Genomic DNA, 2,660 nt, shown 5'->3' on the forward strand with positions numbered 1-2,660 from the left:
TCTCTCTCTCTCTCTCTCTCTCTCTCTCTCTCTCTCTCTCTCTCTCTCTCTCTCGTCCCTGCCTCCTCTGCCTCTGGATATCAAAGCAAAGCATTCCCATTGGAGGGGAATCTAAGTGAAGGAGCAAGCAGTGAAATTGTTTAAAAGCTAGCACCCCTAGGACCAGCCAAGCCTTCCTGCGTCCCCCTGATGCTCTTATTCTCTAAACAAGAATAAAACTGCATCAGTGGCAAAGATCATGGAAATAGTCACATCAGACACTCAGACCCAGAAAGGGCAGATGCTGATTGAAGGCTCCATGCGCCTGCTGCACTCAGGCTTCCTGGGGTGTGCACACATGCAGAGGCCTGGGACCAGCTATTTACCCTAAGTGTCATGCCCCTGCCTCCTCTCTGATCTGAGCACTCTGGCTTGGTCATACTTCGTGTACCCTGGTCTGTTTGGATGGCCACCTTACTTGGAGGCTTTCTTTCAGTCGTCAGATTTCCAATGACTTCCGGGACCTGCCCACGCTGCTCATTCATGGGTCGGAAGCCTGCCTGATGTCCCTCATCATCGGCTTCCTTTACTACGGCCATGGGGCCAAGCAGCTCTCCTTCATGGACACAGCAGCCCTCCTCTTCATGATAGGGGCGCTCATTCCTTTCAATGTCATCCTGGATGTCGTCTCCAAATGTGAGTGTCACCTGCCCTTCTCACCAGACTGCGGGGCAGTGGGATGACCTTGCTGTGCTGCGCCACCCCAAGGATTCCGTGCCTCTGAGCTCCGTGCTTCTCCCGGCCCCTTGAGACAATGGCTTTATGGAGCCATTTCATCGTGATGGTATAATGAGTGCAGCAACCGTTTGAAAAAGTTTTCGCACGAATATCACCATACAGATTATGGGGTCTTTGCACTTCTTGTCCACGCAGGGTTTGTGCATGTCAGCAACTAGCTGCAGTATCTGGGGTACAGTGGTGTCCCTGTGCCTGTGGATTGCACAGCATGTGAACAAATTCAGAAAATAGAGCACTTTCTCCCCCAGTGCCAGGGATTGAACCCATAGCTTTGCGACGGGTGAGCAAGTGTCCTGCCACCAAGTAAGACGCCCAGCTTTATATCCTTGCTTTCAACGACATTACAGGAGATGCAGTGCAGCATCAGTAACACTGTAGACGACCATCACACATTCATTTCCTTCTCCTCCCCCATCTTTAGGTCACTCGGAGAGGTCAATGCTGTACTATGAGCTGGAAGATGGGCTGTACACTGCTGGTCCTTATTTCTTTGCCAAGGTCAGGGCTGGGAGCAAGGGTCGGAGGGCACTGCACACATCGCAGGAAAGAGTTTTACAGAACTGCTCAGCCGTGCAGTCTCTAGAAGAGGTTCAGAGACTTGCTAGTCATTAAACTGTCCCGAGAGGCCAGGGCTGTGAGGCAGAAATGATACTTTTGTGGGCATCCAGAACTAAGAGAGGAAGAAGCAGGAGACACCAGGGAGTGCTTGTGTCCCTGAGCAGCCTGGCAAGTGTTACCAGGATGAGGCTCAGGAGGTTATGAGACTCTTATAAAGCCACACAGCCACTAGGTCTGGGTGGGCAGGGTGGCCATCAGGCTGGGTGGTAGCAGAGCGTATACCAGCCGCCTTCAGGGAGCACAGCTCTGGAGCGCGCCTGCAACGGCAGCTTGGTGAAAGGTCAGGGTCAGAGGTCTTCCCTGGCACCCCCTCATCGAGAAGAACCATGGACATCCTAGGTGTTGTCACTCTTTAAAACGTCTTCAGATAACAGCAAACGCCGGTGTTGGCTCCATAGCTTAGTGAAGCTGTGCTTTGCAGATCCTAGGAGAATTGCCGGAGCACTGTGCCTACGTCATCATCTATGCGATGCCCATCTACTGGCTGACAAACCTGCGGCCCGTGCCCGAGCTCTTCCTTCTGCACTTCCTGCTCGTGTGGTTAGTGGTCTTCTGCTGCAGGACCATGGCCCTGGCTGCCTCTGCCATGCTGCCCACCTTCCACATGTCCTCCTTCTTCTGCAATGCCCTCTACAACTCCTTCTACCTTACCGCCGGCTTCATGATAAACTTGGACAACCTGTGGATAGGTGAGGCCTGCTGCCCCGCCCCCCCCCCCTTAGCCAAGCATCTGTAGGCCTCTGTGGCTGCTTAAGTCTACACCAGTTAGGTCTCTCCAGGCCTTTGCCAGATGCACAGCAGGCTATGGCCCAGAGGTCACCTGACTCCCCCACCACATTCGCCAGTGAGCCAGGCCCGAGTGCTCCCTCGGTTTCAATCCGACCCCTCCCTCATCGTTGAACCCAGAGCTACCATAACCATCTGGTCTCTCCGTGGCCTTTGCAATGTTTACCTATGCCGGGCAAACTTTCTTGGGAACAAGCTCTTGTTCAAAGCCTCTCAGAGCTGCTAGTTCCCAATGCCCCCCAACCCCCAGCTCTTGTAAAGCTTCCAGTACCTTCTCACTGTGGAGCCCACTAGGCTGTTTTCTGTATACACCGTTTCCCGGCTTTGATACCCTCTCCTCAGCCAGCCTTTGCTGACATCTGACATTTACAGCTTTCTCCTCTCCCAGCAGAGTGCTCCCCAGGGTCAGGGTCCTCCTCTCCCAGCAGAGTGCTCCCCGGGGTCAGGGTCCTCCTCTCCCAGCAGAGTGCTCCCCGGGG

The 2,660-nt window shown here is 54.0% G+C and overlaps 1 protein-coding gene across 3 annotated transcripts in view; it reads left to right on the forward strand.

The window, feature by feature from the left end:
• Window positions 1–2,660, forward strand: part of Abcg8 (ATP binding cassette subfamily G member 8) — a 17,230-nt gene that overhangs the window by 12,236 nt on the left and 2,334 nt on the right. For all 3 annotated transcript variants that reach the window (XM_021149103.2, XM_021149104.2, XM_021149106.2), the window contains exons 9-11: window positions 476–675; window positions 1,199–1,275; window positions 1,817–2,084. In XM_021149103.2, the coding sequence (XP_021004762.1) occupies window positions 476–675; window positions 1,199–1,275; window positions 1,817–2,084 (545 nt within the window). The remainder of the gene's footprint in view (window positions 1–475; window positions 676–1,198; window positions 1,276–1,816; window positions 2,085–2,660) is intronic.

Source organism: Mus caroli, chromosome 17 (assembly GCF_900094665.2).
Source record: "Mus caroli chromosome 17, CAROLI_EIJ_v1.1, whole genome shotgun sequence".
NCBI classification, from domain to species: Eukaryota; Metazoa; Chordata; class Mammalia; order Rodentia; family Muridae; genus Mus; species Mus caroli.